We start from the raw sequence: 21483 nt of genomic DNA, 5'->3' as shown, positions 1-21483 counted from the left end.
GTGTGTGTGGATGGGAGATTGGATGAAGGTGGTCAAAAGGTACAAACTTCCAGTTATAAGATAAATAAATACTAGGGATGTAATGTACAATATAATAAAGATAATTAACACTGCTGTGTGTTATAAATGAAAATTGTTAAGAGAGTAAATCCTAAGAGCTCTCATCACAAGGAAAAAAACATTTTTTTTCTATATCTTTAATGTTGTTTCTATATGAGGTGGGGGATTTTTACTAAAATTTTTGTGGTAATCATTTGATGATGTATGTAAGTCGAATTATTATGTTGTACACCTTAAACTTATACTGTGCTGTAGGTCAATTATATCTCAACAAAACTGGAAAAAGAAGTTTGCATACTGTAAGTATGAATGAGTAGTCAATCCCTGGCTGTCATACTAATAAAACAGCAGTGAAATTAAAAAAAAATAAAAACCTTGATAGTTTAAAAATAAGAAAATTGGGCTTCCCTGGTGGCGCAGTGGTTGAGAGTCTGCCTGCCGATGCAGGGGACACGGGTTCGTGCCCCGATCCCGGAAGATCCCACATGCCGCGGAGCGGCTGGGCCCGCGAGCCATGGCCGCGGAGCCTGTGTGTCCGGAGCCTGTGCTCCGCAACGGGAGAGGCCACAGCAGTGAGAGGCCCGCGTACCGCAAAAAAAAAAAAAAAAAAAAAAGAAAATAAAGAAAATAAAAGAAAAATTAACCCAGAAAAACCAGTGTACTAAAATGTTCTCTGTGCTGAGCTAGGGGAAGTGGCTAATTCACAGTATAGTGTGTCTACAAGATAATCCTCTGTTTTAAGATTTCCCCTACCTCTATCCCTTAGAAAAATAGGCCTAATGTTTCTCTTTTTTTTTTCTGCACAGCCATGTCATAGATTATTTGGATAAATACTAGTGGAAGTTCTCAGCCCCTCGGTAATGAACAATTTATTTCACCATAGAAAGCAGAACAAAAATAGTTATCAGTTCTCCTAAGATTTTTTGAGTCCATTCCTTCCCATGGAAAGACATATAAGGGTGCAGTGTATGAACATGGGAAATGACTAGGAGGAAAACATTGCTCATCCAGGAACTCACATATGAGTGCATTGAGAATTAAAGATATTCAGGGAAGTTTTACCAGAGTTTTAATGCAAAGCCCACTAAAAATTCAATTGATTTTTTTCCATAAAAGAGTGGTTCCTAATCCTCCTACACTGTGGGTGGGAATGTAAATTGGTACAGCCACTAAGGAGAACAGTATGGAGGTTCCCTAAAAAACTAAAAATTGAGCTATCATATGACCCTGCAATCACATTCCTGGGCATATACTGGGAGAAAAACATGGTCCAAAATGATACATGCACCCCAATGTTCATTTCAGCACTGTTTACAATAGCCAAGACATGGAAGCAGCCTTAATGTCCATTGACAGAAGAATGGATAAAGAAGATGTGGTACCCATATACAATGGAATATTACTCAGCCATAAAAAGAGAATGAAATAATGCTATTTGCAGCAAAATGGATGCACCTAGAGATTTTCATACTGAGTGAAGTAAGTCAGACAGAGAAAGAGAAATATCATATGATACCACTTATATGTGGAAACTAAAAAGAAATGATAAAAATGAACGTATTTACAAAACAGAAACAGAATCACAGACTTAGAGAATGAACTTATGGTTACCAGTGGGAGAAGGGTGGAGGGAAGGGATAGTTAGGGAGTTTGGGATTGACATGTACACACTGCTATATTTAAAAAGGATAACAGACAAGGACCTACTATTTAGCACAGGGATCTCTGCTCAATGTTATGTGGCAGCCTGGATGGGAGGGGAGACTGGGGGAGAATGGATACATGTATATGTATGGCTGAGTCGCTTTGCTGTGCAACTGAAACTATCACAACATTGTTAATTGGCTATACTCTAATATAAAATAAAAAGTTTTAAAAAAGTGGTTTCTAGATAGAGGAAATTTTATTAATTATTAGGACATTTCAAATCACATTTCAAGTCCTGTGTAATCAGCAACTAAATGAAATGAAGGAAGGGAAAATTGTCATCAGATTTAGATGCAGAGCTGGTATTAGTACTGGTGCCCTCAGAATAGGAGTTATATTGCTCATCAACAGATCTTTACTGGTATCATTCCTTAGAGGTTGGCCTTACATTTCTGTTCTCACTTGCTCATACCTTGGTACACAGTTCTGCTTTACCAGCAACAGATTGATTCATCATTTGATTCTTTTATAAGATGTATATAAAAACTGTTTTGAGGATTTCTAAAATAAAAAAGTATGAAATGATACAGCTGAATAAGGCATGTTTTCTTTTGCTTAGAGATAGCTTACACATTTTTAAAAGCTTGAAAGCTAAATACTGTCAATATGTCTGGTTATTACTCAACAAAAGCAGCTCTCTTAATTGGAAAATAAATAAGTAGAATTACTAATCAGTGAAAACTCTAGAGGGCACTTTATGTGGTGGCCACATGGTCACACTAAGTAACTGTACGCAGAATTATCTTTCATGTGCATATCCACATACATAATAGGTACAGCTGAAAAGAGGCTTTGTTATAAAATTTAATGAATTTAACATTATAGATATTGTTTCTATACTTTAGACAGTTCACTTCTCAGAATAGTATAATTCTTTAAATTTGCTCAACCATAAATATATTTTTGTAGACACAAAACTTGAAATTAAGGAGCTGAGTCATCCATTACATTTGCTAAAGTTTTCAGTTAGGTGTGGGGGTGAATCCAGGTAGCCTTTTCGTTATCAATCTCAACCACATATCATTTCACTTCACCTCCACACATGGAAAGGCAAAGGAAATGGTAGAAGCGAAGGTGGGAAGTAGGAGGAAATTAGAGGTAAGTCAGAAGGTCTGTATCAGGGAAGTACCTACTCTCCCAGACGCAAAAGAATGGACTTGAAACCGCTAAAAGATCAAGAGCACTTTTTCGTGACTTTGGCTAACCCTGCTTTTTACTGTGTTTTAAAAAAATAATCCTTGTTTTTGCTTGTAGAGTTTTTTCCTAGAATATTTTAAAGTGATTTTAATTGTTTTTTGACATGTAAAATGTAAGCCCTGATTTAAAGACATTTTTTTTTTCTTCTTAGACATTTAAAAGACTCTAACCCTATTGAATCAACAGCTGTATTATAAAGGACCCTGAGTTTCAAATTGTTAGTTTTTTGAAATAGTATGGGAAGCTACTCTGATTATCTTGCCTCCATATCTCTAAGATGTAACTAATGGAAACTCAAAGTAAACATACATTCGACTACATTTTCATAACTGGAAGAGAATATGGTCAGCATATTTTAAACGTATTATGTTAATCTAGGCCAGATGATACAATTCACTTAATTGTCACAAAAGAATCACACAGTTAAATCAGATTAGTATTCTCTGTCAGTAAAATGAGGATGATAACAGGACAGCACTAGTAGGAAGTCATACAGAAAAAGACTCTTTTCAGTATTTGAAAAAAAAATTTTATGCTTTTATTTTGCAGCTTCTGATGAGAATGAAAAGGTTACCATGCAGTTGTGACAAGTAAGCCACCGAGAGGAATCCTAGGCAATCTCACTTCCCATCAAGTGTTTTTTGATTCATGCATTAAATTCTCTCTCCTTTTTCTCATTAGATCTTGATTACTATGTCAGCTCTCTAGAGAGCACGCTATTAAATGACACAGGATGCTAGTGTAGGAGCAGTGGTCCATTAGCAACCTTAAAATTAATTCACTTTTTTCCCATTAACTACTTTATTTTTTTAAAATTCCCTTTTAGGTGAGGAAGATGGAGTTGGGGAATGAAACTCCCCTTAAGAGCTTATGTAATTTCCTTTTATCAGAATATTTCCTCACAGCTCTCTGACCCACCCATAGAAACACACAAATCCCTACTTCCCCACTATCCCTCAAATAGTTGCCAGACATCATTCTCTAAGGATCTATTTAGAATCACTGAAATTATTTGTACACAAAAGCTGCACATAATTAACATATACAATTTGGTGAATTTGAACTTGTATATACTTTTGTTATCACCACCACAATCCAGGTAATAAACGTATCCATCACCTCCAAAAGTTTCCTTGTGTCCCTTTTTTTGTGTTACAAATGCTTAACATGATTTACCCTCTTAAGTTTTTAAGTATACAATCACTTATTACTAACTACAGGCACTGAGTTGTTCAGCAGTTCTCTGGAACTTACTCCTCTTCTGTAACTGTAACTTTATATCCATTGAACAACAGCTCCCCATATCCCTCTCCCTCCACTCCCTCATACCACTGTTCTATCGTCGACTTATATACCTTTAACCACTTTAGATGCCTTATATGAAAGGAATTTCTACTCAACCTCTATGAGATCATTGAGATAATGATGCCTCTTCCTTCTGAAATATTTTTCTTTCCTTGGTTTTGATAATAACATACTATCCTGATTCTCCTATATCTGAATGTTCTTTTAATGGCTCCTTTTTCTCCCCCAGAAATCTGGATATTTCTCAACACACTATCCTTGTCTCTCTTCCTTTCTTGTTTTCCATTTTGTCACCTAACTAAATCATCTATTTCTATGGCTAGACATTTTATTTTTGGCCTCGATATGGGTGACTCCAATATTTCTTCTCATATCTTACCCCTTCTTCTGAGTTCCAGACCCATATTATCCAAGGGTCTGCTGGACAGCTCCACATGGATGTCCTGTCCTCATTTAAAACTCAGCACATGCAAAACTGCATTCATCTTCCCACATTATCCTATCCATTTAGTGCAGTAACAATAAAAATCTTAATTGAATTTGGGGAGGGGTATTGGGTAAAGGTATGAAGTAAGTTCATCTAGAAGAAACAGTGTACTACAAGAGCTAAGAATGAGAGCCTTGCCAGATCTTCAGATATCTTATAAAACCACAATTATAAACAAACAGATCAATCTAACATAATAGGAAATCCAGAATTTAATCCATGTGTGTATGTATACATACATGAATTTATGTCTATCTATCTCTCTATTTCTCTATCATCTATCAATCTATCTATCTATCTATCTATCTATCTTTGATTAAAAAAAGCTACACAAACTCACTGGAAAAATGCTGACTTATTCAACAAATAGTGTAGGGGCATTTGATTAATCATTTGGAAAAAAAAAATTAGGTATTGTCTTCACGAATCTTAAAGCAAAACAATTTCTAGGTGGGATAAATATCATGTTGTAAAAATGAAACCATAAGGATACATGAAGCAAATATGGGGTATGTTTACAAAATTGTAGTACAAGGAAGGATTTTGTAATCCTGTTACCAAAGTCACAAACCATAAAGGAAAGAATTGGTATATTTAACAATATAAAAATTACAAACAAAAGTTCTGACATTTGAAAACCCCATAAGCAAATTTAGAAGGCAAAAATAAACTGGAAAATATAGTGTGAATACCCTGATTGATAAAATAAAAACAAACAAAATGGGCCAATGCAAAATTCTCTCTCTCTATTACAGATGCAACCCCCCTACTATATATTATATGATTCATTTATATGAAATACCCAGAAAAGACAAATTAATATAGTCAGAAATCAGATCTGTGGTTGCCTAAGTTTGGAGGTGGGAGTGGCTACTGCCTGAAAATGGGCTCAAGGAAATTTTGTGAAGTCGTGAAAATATTCTATAATTGGATTTTAGTGATTTGAAGAGATTATTCTAAAATTTGATTTTAGTGATGGTGATGGTTGTACAACTCTATAAACTTTACTGAAAATCATTGAATTCTACTTTTGCAATGGATGAATTTTATTCTATGTAAATTAAACCTTAATAAAAGTGTTCATAAAAAGTGTGTAAGGAGAGGACTCTTTCTATGCTTGAAGTCAAATGAAAAATACCTCTCATGGACAAATGATATAATTACATGTTATTATTTTAATTCTCATTTAGGGAAGCACTGAGAAGTATTATAAAGATGATCCGGGCTAATTCCCTTATTTTGCAGATGAGAAAACTAAAGCCAGATGAATTAAATACTTTGCCTGAAGTCACACAATCAGCTAGTGGAAGATCTAGGACTCGTACACAGATTGTCCAACTACTAGTCTGGTATTTGTCACATTATACCATACTCTCCTTGATTACAATACATTTAAATTGCTCTAACCCAAATTGACTAGAATTCCAATAAAATTAAAACGATCATATACTATAATTTATGGATTGTTGTAATAACCAATATTTTGAATCATGGAGATCATTATTGTGGTAGATGAGTGTCACTTTTTGTGATGACCATGTGGGATACTGCTTAGGAGGAAGCATTAAAAATCAAAAAGGTAAAATACAAGTGTTGGTGAGGATATGGAAAAAGGGGTAGAGCCATTATGAAAAACAGTATGAAATTTCCTCAAAAAATTAAAAAAAAGAAACTACCATATGATTCAGCGACTCCTCTTCTGGGTATATATCCAAAGGAAATGAAATCAGTACATCAAAGAGGTATCTGTGCTTCCATGTTCATTGCAGCATTCGTCACAGTAGTCAAGGTATGGAAACAACCTAAGTGTCCATTAACAGATGAATGGATAACAAAACTGTGGTATACATATACAATGGAATATTAGCCTTTAAAAAAAAATCCTGCCATTTGCAACTGCTTGGATGAACCTAGAGGACAGTATGCTAACTGAAATAAGCCAAACACAGAAAGAAAAGCATTGCATGATCTCACATGTGGAATCAAAAAAAGTCAAATACATAGAAGTAGAGAGTAGAATGGTAGGTACCAGGGTGAGGAGGTGGGGAAAATGGGGAAATATTGGTCAAAGGGTTCAAAATTGCAATTACATAGGATGAATAAGTCTAGATAACTAATGTAGAGCATGATGACTAAAGTTAACAATACAGTTGACCCTTGAACAACGTGGGGGTTACTGGCACCAACCCCCCTGCACAGTTAAAAATCCAAGTATAAATTTTGACTCCTCCAAAACTTAACTACTAATAGCCTACTGTCGACTAGAAGCCTTACCAATAACATAAACAGTTGATTAACAAATATTTTGTATGTTATATGTATATTACATATATTTTATGCATTCATGACATACCTTTTTCTTAACTTTTTCGATATTTCTAGGCTACAGGGTTTGTATGCAAGTTTTTCCAAATTGTTGCAGATCTCCAAAAAGTTTTGCAATGTATTTATTGAAAGTGGACCAGTGCAGTTCAAACCCATGTTGTTTAAAGGTCAACTGTACTACATTGTATGCTGGAAATTTGCTTTGGGAGTAGATTTCAGATGCTCTCACCACACACACACACAAAAAGGTAACTATGTGAGGAGATGGGTATATTAATTAGCTTGACTGTAGTAATCATTTCACTATGTGCATGTATATCTAAATATGTTGCACACTTTAAATATATACAACTATTATTTTAAAATAGAATAAAAATATGTCTATTCTTTTCAAATGTTTAACAAAATGTTTTGACGACTTTAGATTTGAAGTGCGGTAAGCTGAAAAGCAAGTAAAAAAGCATCAAATTCACAAAAGATATCATTAGGAGGTGGAGCATATAAAATACCTTGTGAGCTTCCTTCAGACAAACAGATGGATACTTCATCATTTCTGTCATTATCCTCTCCTACTTCAGGACCAGCTTCCTCTCCTGGTGTGAGTGCAGATAAAGAACCAGATTCGGGTTGCTCAGAAAAATCAGCAGGGCCTCCTCTTGGAGGTGGAACTTCAATCCCCATTAAACGATATTTCCTTCTTCGATTCCCAATCCAAGTCTTTATAAGAGAAATAGAAGAGAAAGTTTTGTAAAAATAGAAACCTTAGCAGTTCTAGCCATTAAAATAATGAATGGATACTGCATAAAATATGATTAAAAAGAATAAGTAGGTACCTAGAATAATGCAGTTTTATTATTACTCAATAAGCTAAAATAAAAGTATTTGCTTTTATTTTAAAATACCTTATTAGAAGAAATATTTATCTAAATACTCAGACTTTCAAGCAACATGCAACCCGTCGCAGAACTTGTTTTTGTTTTTATTTCTGGTGAAAATCATCCACCAAATATTTCAAAAGAAACATGAATTGGTTCTTTTCTGAAAGGGACCAGACATGCAGCTCTAACTATAGTTCATATCCCATTTCCAATCTTGCTCTTCGTACGTGAAAATGTGTCTTCTAGTAACTTCGTTTGGCTCCATAATGACTACCTGCGTATTTTAAGTATTCTAAAATTGCATTTTATTAGATTTAGGACCAATATTTAAAACTTTTTATAGTAAAATAAATTTTGAGTTACAGGAAGTTGCAAAAATTTGTCTTCTCCACTCAGTTTCCTCCAATTTACATTTTACATAATTATAGCACCATAACAGAAAAAGGAAATTGATATTGTACAATATATGTGTACAATTCTATGTTCCTTTATCACACCATTCTTCTCCTCCCTCCCACCATCCTCAACCCCTGTCAACCACCAATCTGTTTTCCACCTCTATAGTTGTGTCATTTTGAGAATGTTATATAAACGGAGTCATACGGCATGTGAATTCAAAAATTTCAATAAATTGGCTTTTCTCATTCAGCTTAATTTCCTGGAAATTTATTAAAGTCACATATATCAATAGTCCATTCATTTTTATTGCTAAGTATTCTTCCATGATACTTACGTACCATTTTATTTCTGTTTCTTTGCAATGTTTTTTTAACCCTTCACTTGGAGGACACTTGGGTTGTTTCTAATTTTTGGCTATTATATACAGCTAAAACGCTTCTATGAACAGTCATGTACAGGTTTTTGTGCTGATGTAAGTTTTCATTTCTCTAAGATAAATGCCCAAGAATGTAACTGCTGGGTCAAATGGTAATTATATGTTTAATTTTAAAAGAAACTGCCAAATTGTTTCCATAAAAGTTGTACCATTTTATATTTCTACCAGCAATGTATGAGAGATCCAGTTTCTTGGAATTCTTGCCAGGACTTCGTATTATAAGTAATTATTATTTTTTTATCTGTTCTCATTGGTGCATGTAGCAATAGATCATCAAATTCTTAATTTAATTTCCCTAATGGCTAGTGATGTTGAAAAACTTTTCATGTGCTTTTTGCCATCCATATATCAGTGAAATGTCTCGTCCATTTTGTAATTGTTTTTTCTTTAAAATTAAGTTTTGAAAGTACTTTATATATTCTAGATATGAATTTTTGTCAGATATGTGGTTTTGCAAAAATTTCTCCCATTCTGTAGCAGATATGAGTTCTTTGTCAGATATGTGGTTTGCAAATATTTTCTCCTCATCTGTAGCTTGTATTTTCATCATCCTGGTCTTTTGCAGCACAAAAGTTTTTTTTTTTTTTTTTTTTTTTTTTTTTTTTTTTTTTTTTAATTTCGATGAAGTCCAAGCTACTGTTTTTTTTTTTTCTTTTATGGATTATGTTTTTAGTACTATTCCTAAGAATTCTTTACCAAGCCCTAGGCCACAAAGATTTTCTCCTATGTTATCTAAAATTTTTATAGCTTTATTTTTTACATTTAAATATCTGATCCATTATGAATGCACTTTGTATAAGTTGTGAGATTTACATCGAGGTTAATTTATGTTTTCCTATAGATATCCAATTGTTCCAGCACCATTTCTTGAAAAGACTTCCTCCATTGAATTGCTTTTGCACCTTTGTTAAAAATCAACTAAGTTGGCCATGGTTGTGCAGGACTATTTCTGGGCTCTTCATTCCATTCAAATGATCTATACGTCTTATCACCCTGCCAATACCACAGTCTTGGTTACTGTATTTATATAATAAGTCTCGAAATTGGGTAGATGGATTTCTTCCACTTTATTATTTTTGTCAAGAACTGTTTTAGTTATACTAGCATATTTCCTTTCCATGTGAATTTTAGAATTATCTTCTCTACATCAACAAACAACCTTGCTGGAATTTTATAGGAATTATGTTAAACCAGAATATCAATTTGGGGGGAATTTACATTTTTACTATGTCGAGTCTTCCAGTACATGAACACAAAATGTCTCTCCATTTATTTAGAATTTCTTTTATTTCTTTCATCAGTGTTTTGTAGTTTTCATCATACAAGTCCTGTACATGTTTTGTTAGAGTTATGTGTAAGTGTTTGATTTTTTGAGTGATTGCAAATAATTTATTAATATCTTAAATTTCAATTTCATTGCATTCATTTTTACTATATAGACATGCAATTGATTTTTATATGATTATCTTGTATCCAAAGACTTTGGTGAATTCACTTATTAGTTGTAAGAGTGTTTTGTAGATTCTTTAGGATTTTCTACACAGCTAATCATGTGTATCTTTTATTTCCTTTTCTCGATTTATTGTGCTGGTTAGAACTTCTACTACTATAGTGAATAAAGGTGGTTAGAGTGGACATCTTGTTTCTGGTCTCAGAGGGAAAGCATTCTATTTTTCACCATTAAAGTATGATGTTAGCTGTAGGTTTTGGGTACTTGTAGATCCTTTTTGGGGGAGTTTTTTGAATTCAATTTCTTTAATAGTTATAGGGCAACCTAAACGTCCATTAACAGATGAATGGATAAACACGTGATATATATATACAATGGAACATTACTCAGCCATAAAAAAGAATGAAAATGCCATTTTCAGCAACATGGATGGGCCAAGAGATTATTGTATTAAGTGAAGTCAGACAGAGAAAGACAAATATCATATGATATCACTTATATGTGGAATCTAAAAAAATGATACAAAAGAACTTATTTACAAAACAGAAATAAGACTCACAGACATAGAAAATAAACTTATTACCAAAGGGGACAGTGGGGTGGGGGAAGAGATAAATTAGGAGTTTGGGATTAACATATATACACTATTATATATAAAATAGATAACCAACAACAATCTACTGTATAGCACAGGGTACTATATTCAATATCCTGTAATAACCTATAATGGAAAATAATCTGAAAAGTAATATATATATATGTATATATATGTATATGTATATGTATATATATATATATACATATATATATACATATATATGTATATACATGTAACTGAATCACTTTGCTGTACACCTGAAACTAACACAACATTGTAAACTAACTATACTTCAATTAAAAAATGGTTAACAATAAATAAATGAATGTATATATTTTGATGCTATTCTTTAGATCCTGCTGTCCCTAGCAGATGTGAGTTCTTTCCACCCTTCACAGTCTTCTTATATTTGTTTAATATATAATGTCCAGGGATTTTAGTTGTACTTAATGGGAAGGATAGGGAAAATTATGTCTACTCCAACATTTTTTGGAAGCTGCATTCTAAAACCAATTTTATTCTCAAGTTTCTCATGTAATTTTCAAAAAGCTCATTTTATATGGTTGGAGTTTGCAACCTTTATAACTTTGCCATATGACTCTACAAAGTAGAATTGCCACGCCAACCTACAAAGTGGAAGAATAATTCTTAAAACTTGTGTATTCTCTTTTAGTGTAGAAAGTCATTCAATAGCATTTCATAGTTTCAGATCTAAATTTGATTATGGTACCCTTTCTTTGTATACCAAGTAGAATTGCTTCTATACAACAAGGTCCACTTCAATACAAAACCACCTTAGATATTCTCTAATGTAAATTAAAAACATGAATAAAGTTAACTTTTACTTGGTAAGATTTTGCAAAAAAGAATGCAGGGCAAAACAGAAGAACTATTCAGTTAGTCCAAGAAGATTAATTCTTCTTTATAATTTTTTTTTTGGTGGGGGCGTTTTCTCTTCAAATTCAGGATATGTAGTACCTTTGAGTATTTAGCATTCAGTGCTAAATGTGAAACCTGAAACACATGGATTGCTTTGTAGGCTCCCAAGTGAAAATTACCTGGTAGAAAAGGAAAATATTTATGGATATTAATTTTCCTAGCTTTGCTAAATTCTCCCATAGGAGAAACACTATTTTAAAGAGTATGGTTCCATTTCAATTTCCCAGTATATGGTCTAATTGAGAATAAGCTACTAGACTTCAGAACAAGTAAAGAATTTCAACTTCTTACTAAAGTTCCATTAAATTGTCATGTACTTTCTCTATTTCCTGTCTTTGAATACTGACGCTTATCAAATATTGATGCTTCTTTTTTCACAATAATCTTAGCCACACATGATTGGAAAAATGATGGTGTGGGCAGAAGAAGAACGATACCAGTTTTCTTAGGATGATTTTGGCTTCCTTTGGGTCATAAAGGCTTGGGAAGAGAGAAGAGAACAGAAAACAGAAACCAATGTCCATTTATTTTCAACTCCTTTTTTCACCCTTCTTGGGAGAAATGAATGATTATATACTGTATAATGATAAAGGTATAATAATATGTGAACATGGGACTATATGGGAATTTATTACATACTAGGGGTGACATAGTTCGTCTCTGGATATTTCTCAAAACTGGAAGGCACCAGGACAATAATTCAGTATACAAACATAATCTTAATGGGTTTATTACATTTTCAAATAATCATAGACAATGGAAGGGATCTTAGAAACCAACGAGTTTAACCTTCCATTTAAGGTAAAAGTTCCTTCTTCAGCATTATAGGTGGATGGCTATTCAGTCTTTGCATGAAAATTTCAGGAACATGGAACATACTACTTTGCAAGGTTCCACAGTCCAGTTTTTTGATATATATATATATTTTTTTCCCAAAAATGTTCTTCCTAAAACTGAATCAGTATCTATTGTTTTATTAATTCTAGGCCTTGGTTCCAGTTTTTCACTCTGGATCCACCTTACTCCAAATAGCCTCTTCTACATTCCAGCTATCAGTTATGCAAAGAGTATTTATTCCTATTTTTGGCTGTGCCATGTGGCTTGCAGAATCTCAGTTCCCCGACCTGGGATTGAACCCAGACCATGGCAGTGAAAGTGCCAAATTCTAATCACTAGGCCACCAGGGAATTCAAGTATTTATTCCTTTGTTTCAAAATAAATACCCGTAATTTTGTATAATACAGTTTTTCAACCATTTTATATGACCCATGGTCAAGGTTTTTATCACTCTGGGACTCAGATTCCTTAACTGAGGAAACTGGAAATTGAGATAATTGGTTTCCAAATCTTTAGCCTCCTGGATAAACTTTACCCATACAGAGTTGCTCATAAATTTATAGAATAAGTATCTTCTATAACCATTTATAGAATAAGTATCTTCTATAACCATAGCTCCTATGTATTGACAGCTCAAATATATTGGCTATTTGAAATGAGGACTCTCAGACCCTATAAGCTTCTAAGTACATTTCTATTAAAATAATTAAAAAAACACAATATTCCAAACTGCCATTAGTTTAAATGTATATTATTATATATTTGTGTTCTGTGTGCTTTAAACAGAGGGCATACCTTTCTGTTAAACATTCATTCGTTCAAAGGAAACCCTCTTAGAGTGTTGGTGGGAATGTAAATTGATGCAGCCACTATGAAAAACAGTATAGAGGTTTTCCCAAAAACTAAAAATAGAACTACCATATGACCCAGCAATTCTGCTCCTGTACATATCCAAAAATAAAAAAATGAAAACACTAATTCAAAAAATACATGCACTTCAATGTTCTTAGCAGCATTATTTACAGTTGCCAAGATAAGGAAACAACCTAAGTGTCCATCAACAAATGAATGGCTAAAGAAGATGTGGTATACACACACACACACACACACACACACACACACACACACTGCAATACTACTCAGCCATAAAAAGAACATTTTTTTTTTCCATTTGTAGCAACATGGATGGACTTGGAGGGCATTATGCTAAGTGAAATAAGTCAGCCTGAGAAAGACAAATATGTATGATATCACTTATATATGGAACCTAAAATCTACATCAAATTAGTGAATATAACAAAAAAGAAGCAGACTCACAGATACAAAGAACAAACTAATGATTACCAGTAGTGAGGAGGGGAAGGGCAATATAGAGATGGGGCAATAGGAGGTACAAAGAGTTGGATGAAAGACAGGCTACAAGGACTTACTATATAACACAGGGAATATAGCCAGTGTTTTGTAATAACTGTAAATGGAGTGCAACATTTAAGATAGTATAAAAAAACATTATTTCACTCCACAAATATTACTGAACATCAAGTGCATACCAAGCACTGTTCTAGTGCTGGGGATAGAGTAGTGACCAAGCAGGCCTGATATATACCCTTGTGGAGCTTGAATTTACAATCCAGAAGATGTATACACAATAAACAAATAGACAAGAAAAATACAAATCACAAAAATTGACCAATTATTATGGAGGGAACGACCAAACTAGAATATTTTGCCACAATGACATAGTGTAGTGAAGTGAAATCCTTTCCAAATTTGCCTATCATCAGAATTACTGGGGGAAAGGAAATATATAGATTCCAAGGTCCTTCCCTGAAAATCCTGATTAGTAGACTTGGGATGGGGTGATCTGTATATATTTTTTAACATATTTATTGGAGTATAATTGCTTTACAATGGTGTGTTAGTTTCTGCTGTATAACAAAGTGAATCAGCTATACATATACATATATCCCCATTTCTCCTCCCTCTTGTGTCTCCCTCCCACCCTCCATATCCTGCCCCTCTTGGTGGACAGAAAGCACTGAGCTGATCTCCCTGTGCCATGCGGCTGCTTCCCACTAGCTATCTATTTTACATTTGGTAGTGTATATATGTCCAAGCCACTCTCTCACTTCGTCCCAGCTTATATTTACCCCTCCCCATGTCCTCAAGTCCATTCTCTACATCCGTGTCTTTATTCCTGTCTGAACCTAGGTTCTTCAGACTGTTTTTTTTTTAGATTCCATATATATGTGTTAGCATATGGTATTTGTTTTTCTCTTTCTGACTTACTTCACTCTGTATGACAATCTCTAGGTCCATCCACCTCACTGCAAATAACTCAATTTCCTTTCTTTATATGGCTGAGTAATATTCCATTGTATATATGTGCCACATATTCTTTATCCATTCATCTATCTATGGACACTTAGGTTGCTTCCATGTCCTGGCTATCGTAAATAGTGCTGCAATGAATATTTTGGTACATGACACTTTTTGAATTATGGTTTCTCAGGGTATATGTCCAGCAGTGGGATTGCTGCGTCATATTGTAGCTCTATTTTTAGTTTTTTAAGGAACCTTCATACTGTTCTCAATAGTGGCTGTATCAATTTATATTCCCACCAACAATGCAAGAGGGTTCGCTTTTCTCCACACCCTCTCCAACATTTAGTTTGTACATATTTTAACTATGGCCTTTCTGACTGTTGTCTGGTGATATCTCATTGTAGCTTTCATATGCATTTCTCTAATGATTAGTGATGTTGAGCATCCTTTCATGTGTTTGTTGGCAATCTCTATATCTTCCTTGGAGAAATGTCTGTTTAGGTTTTCTGCCCATTTTTGGATAGGGTTGTTTGTTTTTTTTGATATTGAGCTGTATGAGCTGCTTGTATATTTTGGAGATTAATCCTTTGTCAGTTGCTTTGTTTGCAAATATTTTCTCCCATTCTGAGGGCTGTCTGTTTGTCTTCCTTATAGTTTTGTTTGCTGTGCAAAAGCTTTTAAGTTTCATTAGGTCCCATTTGTTTACTTTTGTTTTTATTTCCATTTCTCTAAGAGGTGGATCAAAAAGGATCTTGCTGTGATTTATGTCATAGAGTGTTCTGCTTAGGCTTTCCTCTAAGAGTTTGATAGTGTCTGTTCTTACGTTTAGGTCTTTAATCCATTTTGAGTTTATTTTTGTGTATGGTGTTAGGGAGTGTTCTAATTTCATTTTTTTAAACATGTAGCTGTCCAGTTTTCCCAGCACCACTTACTGAAGTGTCTGTCTTTTCCCCATTGAATATTCTTGCCTCCTTTATCAAACATAAGGTGATCACATGTGTGAGGGTTTATATCTCGGCTTTCTATCCTGTTCCATTGATCTATATTTTGTTTTTGTGCCAGTACCATACTGTCTTGATTACTGCAGCTTTGTTATATAGTCTGAAATCCAGGAGCCTGATTCCTCCAGCTCCATTTTTCTTTCTCAAGATTACTTTGGCTATTTGGGATTTCTTGTGTTTCCATACAAATTCTGAAATGTTTGTTCTAGTTCTGTGACAAATGCCATTGGTAGCTTGAAAGGGATTGCACTGAATCTGTAGATTGCTGTACTAGAGTCATTTCCACAATACTGATCCTTCAAATCCAAGAACATAGTATATCTCTCCATCTGTTTGAATAAGCTTTAATTTCTTTCATCAGTGTCATTTTCTGCATACAGGTCTTTTGTCTCCTTTTGGTTTATACCTAGGTATTTTATTCTTTTGGTTGTAATGAAAAATGCGTGTGTTTCTTTAACTTCTCTTTCAGATTTTTCATCATTAGTGTATAGGAATGCAAGAGATTTCTGTGCATTAATTTTGTATCCTGCTACTTTATCACATTCATTGATTAGCTGTAGTACTTTTCTGGTATCATCTTTAGGATTCGCTATGTATAGTATCATGTCATCTGATAACACGGACACTTAACTTCTTCTTTTCTGATTTGAATTACTTTTATTTCTTTTTCTTCTCTGATTGCAGTGGCTAAATCTCCCAAATCTATGTTGAATAATAGTAGTGAGAGTGTCTTCTTCCTGACCTTAGTGGAAGTGGTTTCAGTTTTTCACCATTGAGAATGATTCTGGCTGTGGGTTTGTCATATATGGCCTTTATTATGTTGAGGTAAGTTCCGCCTATGCCTACATTCTGAAGGGTTTTTATCATAAATGGGTGTTGAATTTTGTCGAAAGTTTTTTCTACATCTATTGAGATAATCATATGTTTTTTATACTTCAGTTTATTAATGTGATGTATTGAATCAATTGATTTGTGTATATTGAAGAGTCCTTGCATCCCTTGGATAAACCCCACTTGGTCATGGTGTATGATTGCTTTAATGTGCTGTTGGATTCTGTTTGCTAGTAATTAGTTGAGGATTTTTTTTTTTTTTTTTCTTTTTGCGGTATGCGGGCCTCTCACTGTTGTGGCCTCTCCCGTTGCGGAGCACAGGCTCCGGATGCGCAGGCCCAGCGGCCATGGCTCACGGGCCCAGCCGCTCCGCGGCATATGGGATCCTCCCAGACCGGGGCACGAACCCGTATCCCCTGCATCGGCAGGCGGACTCTCAACCACTGCGCCACCAGGGAGGCCCAGTTGAGGATTTTTGCATCTGTGTTCATCAGTGATATTGGCCTGTAGTTTTCTTTTTTTGTGACATTTTTGTCTGGTTTTGGTATCAGGGTGATGGTGGCCTCGTAGAATGAGTTTTGGAGTGTTCCTCCCTCTGCTATATTTTGGAAGAGTTTGAGAATTATAGGTGTTAGCTCTTCTCTAAATGTTTGATAGAGTTCACCTCTGAAGCCACCTGGTTCTGGGCTTTTGTTTGTTGGAAGATTTTTAATCACATTTTCAATTTCAGTGCTTGTGATTTGCCTGTTTATATTTTCTATTTCTTCCTGCTTCAGTTTCGGAAGGTTGTGTTTTACTAAGAATTTGTCCATTTCTTCCAGGTTGTCCATTTTATTGGCATAGAGTTGCTTGTAGAAATCTCTCATGATCCTTTTATTTTTTTTTCTTTTTTGAACTTTTGACTTTTATTTTATTTATTCTTTTTATACAGCAGGTTCTTATTAGTCATCAATTTTATACACATTAAGGTGTACATGTCAAACCCCATTGCCCAATTCATCACACACTCCTGCACCCCCCCCCGGTGCTGCTTTCCCCCTTTGGTGTCCATATGTTTCTTCTCTACATCTATGTCTCAATTTCTTCCCTGAAAAGTGGTTCGTCCATACCATTTTTCTAGGTTCCAGATATATGCGGTAATATACGATTTTTCTTCTTTTTTTCTCTTGCTGACTAACTTCACTCTGTATGACAGTCTCTAGGTCCATCCATGTCTCAACAAAAGACCCAATTTCATTCCTTTTTATGGCTGAGTAACATTCCATTGTGTATATGTATCACGTCTTCTTTATCCATTTGTCTGTCTATGGACATTTATGTTGCTTCCATGACCTGGCTATTGTAAATAGTGCTGCAAGGAACATTGGGGTGAATGTGTCTTTTTGAATTATGGTTTTCTCTGGGTATATGCCCAGTAGTGGGACTGCTGAATCATATGGTAATTCCATTTTTAGTTTTTTTAAGGAACCTCAATACTGTTCTCCGTAGTGGCTGTTTCAATTTCCATTCCCACCAACAGGGCAAGAGCGTTCCCTTTTCTCCACACCCTCTCCAAAATTTATTGTTTGTAAACTTTCTGATGATGCCCATTCTCACTGGTGTGAGGTGATACTTCATTGTAGTTTTGATTTGCATTTTTCTAGTAATTAGTGATGTTGAGGAGCTTTTCATGTGCTTCTTGGCCATCTGTATGTCTTCTTTGGAGAAATGTCTGTTTAGGTCTTCTGCCCAGTTTTGGATAGGGATGTTTGTTTTTTTAAATATTGAGCTTCATGAGCTGTTTATGTATTTTTGATATTAATCCTTTGTCCATTGATTCCTTTGCAAATATTTTCTCCCATTCTGAGGGTTGTCTTTTAATCTTGTTTATGGTTTCCTATCTTGTGTAAAAGCTTTGAAGTTTCATTAGGTCCCATTTTTTTATTTTTGTTTTTATTTCCATTACTGTAGGAGGTGGATCAAAAATGATCTTGCTGTGATTTATCAGAGTGTTCCAATGTTTTACTCTAAGAGTTTTATAGTGTCTGTTCTTACATTTAGGGCTCTAATCCATTTTGAGTATATTTTTGTGTGTGGTGTTAAGAAGTGTTCTAATTTCATTCTTTTACATGTAGCTGTCCAGTTTTCCCAGCACCACTTATTGAAGAGATTGTGTTTTCTCCATTGTATATCCTTGCCTCCTTTATCATAGTTTAGTTGACCATAGCTGTGTGGATTTATCTCTGGGCTTTCTATTTTGTCCCATTGATTTATATTTCTGATTTTGTGCCAGTATCCTATTGTCTTTATTACTGTAGCTTTGTAATATAGTCTGAAGTCAGGGACTCTGATTCATCCAGCTCTGCTTTATACCCTCAAGACTGCTTTGGCTATTTGGGGTCTTTTTCGTCTCCACACAAATTTTCAGATGTTTTGTTCTAGTTCTGTAAAAGATGCCTTTGGTTATTTGATAGGGATTGCATTGAATCTGTAGATTTCTTTGGGTAGTATAGTCATTTTCACAATATTGATTCTTCCAATCCAAAAGCATGGTATATCTCTCCATCTGATGGTTTCAATTTTAATTTCTTTCATCAGTGTCTTATAGTTTTCTGTATACAGGTATTTTGTCTCCCTAGATAGGTTTATACCTAGGTATTTTATTCTTTTTGTTGCAATGGTAAATTGGAGTGTTTCCTTAATTTCTCTTTCTGATTTTTTATCATTAGTGTGTAGGAATTCAAAAGATTTCTGTGCATTAATTTTGTACCCTGCAACATTACCAAATTCATTGATTAGCTCTACTAGGTTTCTGGTGGCATCTTTAGGATGCTCTATTTATAGTATCATATCATCTGAAAATAGTGACAGCTTTACTTCTTCTTTTCCAATTTGTAATCCTTTTATTTCCTGTCCTTCTCTGATTGCCGTGGCTAAACTTATAAATCTATGTTGAATAATAGTGGTGAGAGTGGACATCATTATCTTGTTCCTGATCTTAGAAGGAATGCTTTCAGTTTTTCACCATTGAGAATGATGTTTGCTGTGGGTTTGTCATATATGGCCTTTATTATATTGAGGAACGTTCCCTCTATGCCCACTTTCTGGAGAGTTTTTATCACAAATTGGTGTTGAATTTTGTCAAAAGCTTTTTCTGCATCTATTGAGAAAATCATATGGTTTTATTCTTCAATTTATTAATACGGTGTATCACATTGTTTGACTTGCATATATTGAAGAATCACTGCATCCATGGGATAAATCTCACTTGATCATGGTGTATGATCCTTTTAATGTTTTGTTGAATTTTGTTTGCTAGTATTTTGCTCAGGATTTTTGCATCTATATTCATCAGAGATGTTGGTCTGTATTTTTTTTTTAATTATCTTTTTCTTATTTTGGTATCAGGGTGATGCTGGCCTCATAAAATGAGTCTGGGAGTGTTCCTTTCTCTGCAATTTTTGGAAGACTTTGAGAAGGATGGGTGTTAGCTCATCTCTAAATGTTTGACAGAATTCTCCTGTGAAGCCATCTGGTCCTGGACTTTTGTTGTTGGAAGATATTTAATCACAGCTTCAATTTCATTACTCGTGATTTCTCTGTTCATATTTTCTACTTCTTCCTGTTTCAGTCTTGGAAGTTTATACCTTTCTAAGAATTTGTCCATTTTTTCCAGGTTGTCCATCTTATTGGCGTAGAGTTGCTTGTAGTAGTCTCTTAGGATGCTTTGTATTTCTGCAGTGTGTGTTATAATTTCTCCTTTCACATTTTTAATTTTATTGATTTGAGTCCTCTCCCTCTTTTTATTGATTAGTCTGCCTAATGGTTTATCCATCTGGTGTACCTTCTCAAAGAACCATCTTTTAGTTTTATTGATCTCTGCTATTGTTTTCTTTGTTTCTATTTCATTTATTTCTGCTTTGATCTTTAAGATTTGCTTCCTTCTGCTAACGTTGGGTATTCTTTGTTCTTCTTTCTCTATTTCATTTTGTTGTAACATTACATTCTTTATTTGAGATTTTTCTTGTTCCTTGAGGTAGGTTTGTAGAGCTATAAACTTCCCTCTTAGAACTGTTTTTGCTGCATCCCATAGGTTTTGGATCGTCTTTTTTTCATTGTGTTTTGTCTCTAGGTAATTTTTGATTTCTTCTTTGATTTCTTCAGTGATCTCTTGGTTATTTAGTAATGTATCATTTTGCCTCCACATGTTTTTTTTTTAACGTTTTTTCCCTGTAATTCATTTCTAATCTCATAGCACTGTGGTCAAAAAAGGCGCTTGATATGATTTTAATTTTCTTAAATTTACTGAGGCTTGATTTGTGACCCAGTATGTGATCTATCCTGGAGAATGTTCCATGAACACTAGAGAAGGAAGTGCAATCTTCTGTTTTTGGATAGAATGTCCTATAAATATCAATTAATTCTATCTGGTCTATTGTGTCTTTTAAAGCTTCTGTTTCCTTATTTATTTTCATTTTGGATGATCTGTTCAGTGGTGTAAGTGAGGTGTTAAAGTCCCCCACTATTATTGTGTTACTGTCGATTTCCTCTTTTACAGCTGTTAGCAGTTGCCTTATGTATTGAGGTGCTCCTATATTGGGTGCATATATATTTATAATTGTTACATCTTCTTCTTGGATTGATCCCTTGATCATTATGTAGTGTCCGTACTTGTCTCTTGTAACATTCTTTACTTTAATATCTTTTGTATCTGAGTATTGCTACTCCA

General features: G+C 34.3%; 1 protein-coding gene across 1 annotated transcript in view; it reads right to left on the bottom strand.

Annotated features, from left to right (window-relative positions):
* HDX (highly divergent homeobox) overlaps window positions 1-21483 on the bottom strand; it is a gene marked incomplete at both ends in the record, with an annotated part of 150512 nt that overhangs the window by 17370 nt on the left and 111659 nt on the right. The window contains one exon of the mRNA XM_081222065.1: window positions 7591-7798. Within this exon, the coding sequence (XP_081078191.1) occupies window positions 7591-7798 (208 nt within the window). The remainder of the gene's footprint in view (window positions 1-7590; window positions 7799-21483) is intronic.

This window comes from Mesoplodon bidens (assembly GCF_964165515.1).
Source record: "Mesoplodon bidens genome assembly, chromosome: X".
NCBI classification, from domain to species: Eukaryota; Metazoa; Chordata; class Mammalia; order Artiodactyla; family Ziphiidae; genus Mesoplodon; species Mesoplodon bidens.
Note: the sequence above shows the minus strand (reverse complement) of the source record. Positions and strands in the feature narration are given on the sequence as shown.